This window comes from Arachis hypogaea, chromosome 9 (assembly GCF_003086295.3).
Source record: "Arachis hypogaea cultivar Tifrunner chromosome 9, arahy.Tifrunner.gnm2.J5K5, whole genome shotgun sequence".
NCBI lineage: Eukaryota > Viridiplantae > Streptophyta > Magnoliopsida > Fabales > Fabaceae > Arachis > Arachis hypogaea.
Window position 1 is genome coordinate 72,482,226 of NC_092044.1, and position 2,594 is coordinate 72,484,819.

Sequence of the window (2,594 nt, forward strand, 5' to 3'; positions counted from 1 at the left end):
TTTATGCAGAAGGTGAGAATGTGTTTTCAAATGAGATTTTTGGTGGAACACCAAACTTAGCATCCTTCATTCTCCTTTAAATTATTTTGGTGTGCAACACCAAACTTAGCTCCTTGCAATACAGATAAAGCCACTCAACCTTTTTATTGAAATAGTTAGGAAGAGAAACTACCTCTGGTTGGGTTGCCTCCCTACAAGCACTCTTTTAATGTCACTAGCTTGACATTCCTCATTCTTGCTCAACATAATTCTTGAACCTCCTTCTCTTTGTTCTAAGGGCCTTCCAAATAATGCTTTGCTCTGTGACCATTTGCTGTGATTGTGTCCTTTGTAGCCTCATCCAGAAGTTTAAGGCTTCCATAAGGGAGAACCTTTGTGATCAAATAGGGACTAGTCCATTTAGACTTGAGCTTGCCTGGGAAAATCTTGAGCCTGGAATTATATAAGAGTACTTGCTGTTCTGGTTTGAACTCTCTTTTCAGAATTTTCTTGTCATGCCACCTTTTAGCTCTCTCCTTGTATATCCTTGCATTCTCAAAAGCTTTCAGTCTGAATTCATCTAGCTCATTGAGCTGCAACAACCTTTTTTCTCCTGGTTCTTGAGGATCAAAATTCATGAGCTTAGTGGCCCAGTAAGCTTTGTGTTCTAGCTCCACATGAAGGTGGCATGATTTTCCATAGATTAGCTGAAATGGGGATCTTCCTATAGGAGTTTTGAACGCTGTTCTATATGCCCAGAGAGCATCTTCTAATTTTCTGGCCCAATCCTTTCTTGTGCTTCCTACTGCTTTTTCTAAGATCTTCTTCAACTCCCTATTTGCCAACTCAGCCTGGCCATTAGTCTGAGGGTGGTATGGTGTGGCTATTTTATGAATTACTCCATATTTGTGAAGGAGTTTCTCCATCTGCTAGTTGCAAAAATGATTACCACCATCACTGACAAGACCCTTGGGCACTCCATATCTAGTAAAAATGTGTGTCTTAAGGAATTGAAGGACAATCTGTGCATCACATGTGGTTGTGGCTATAACTTCCACCCACTTTGAGACATACTCCACTGCTATCAGAATGTATTTGAAGGAGTAAGAAGGAGGAAATGGGCCCATGAAATCTATGCCCCAAATATCAAAGAGTTCTACTTCCAGGATGTAGTTTTGAGGCATTTCATTCCTTCTTGTCAATCCTCTAGCTCTTTGGCATTCATTACACTGGTGGACAAACTCCCTAGCATCCTTGAATAGAGTTGGCCAATAGAATCCGCTTTGAAGCACTTTGGCTGTTGTTCTTTCTGACCCAAAGTAACCACCATAAGCTGAACCATGACAATGCCATAATATGTCTCTCATTTCAGTTTCAGGGACACACCTCCTAATCATTCCATCCGGGCATCTTTTGTACAAAAATGGTTCATCCCACAAAAACTTATTGGCTTTATTGAGTAGCTTTTTCACTTGTTGCTTGGAGAGTTCTTGAGGGATTTTTCTTTCCACTTTGTAATTTGCTATGTCAACAAACCAAGGGGCTTGCTGGACTTAGAAAAGATGTTCATCAGGAAATTTTTCATTCACTTTCTGTGGCATATCTTGATTGGCCTCTTGTGGCACTCTTGACAAATGATCTGCTACTTGATTCTAACTCCCCTTCCTATCTCTCACTTCAATGTCGAATTCTTGTAGCAGTAGCACCCACCTAATAAGCCTTGGGCTTTGAATCCTACTTAGACATTAGATACTTGAGAGCAGCATGGTCAGTATACACTATAACCTTTGAACCAATCAAGTATTGTCTAAATTTATCAAATGCATATACAATTGCCAAAAGCTCTTTCTCAGTGGTGGTATAATTTTTCTATGCTTCATTTAACACCTTGCTAGCATAATATATGACATGGTGCATCTTGTCTTTCTTTTGCCCCAACATAGCACCAATTACAAAGTCACTTGCATCAGGCATAAGTTCAAAAGGTAATTCCCAATCAGGGGGTGTGATAATTGGTGCTGTAATGAGTTTTCTCTTTAAATTTTCAAAGGCATGCTTGAAATTATCATCAAAGATGAAAGGGCTATCAATCATTAGCAAATTACTCAATGGTTTTGCTATTTTTGAGAAATATTTGATGAACCTCCTGTAAAAACCAGCATGCCCAAGAAAACTCCTTACTGCTTTCACATTAACAGGTATAGGAAGCTTTTCAATGATTTCTATTTTAGCTTTGTCAACTTCTATACCTTTGCTTGAAACTTTATGCCCAAGAACTATCCCTTCATGAACCATGAAATGGCATTTCTCCCAATTCAATACCAGTTTAGTTTCTTGGCATCTTTTCAAAACAAGAGTTAAATGATGCAAGCAAGTGTTAAATGAATTGCCAAAGACAGAAAAATCATCCATGAAGACTTCTAAAAATTTCCACCATATCAGAGAAAATGGAAAGCACACACCTTTGAAAGGTGGCTGGGGCATTGCATAGCCCAAATGGCATCCTTCTGTAGGCGAAATCTCCAAATGGACATGTGAAGGAGGTCTTTTTTTGGTCCTTGGGATCCACCACTATCTGATTATACCTGGAATACCCATCCACGAAGCAATAATAA

At 39.2% G+C, this 2,594-nt stretch overlaps 1 protein-coding gene across 1 annotated transcript; it reads right to left on the minus strand.

Annotated features, from left to right (window-relative positions):
* Nucleotides 1-272: 272 nt before the first annotated feature.
* Nucleotides 273-617, minus strand: LOC112709211 (uncharacterized). The gene has a single exon (XM_025761108.1). The coding sequence runs from the start codon at nt 615-617 to the stop codon at nt 273-275; it is 345 nt and encodes a 114-aa protein (XP_025616893.1).
* Between the last annotated feature and the right edge of the window lie 1,977 nt (nt 618-2,594).

What these genes read in the sequence shown, in the direction of transcription:
- LOC112709211 (XM_025761108.1), bottom strand. Translation starts at nt 617, where the DNA reads ATGAATTTTGATCCTCAAGAACCAGGAGAAAAAAGGTTGTTGCAGCTC.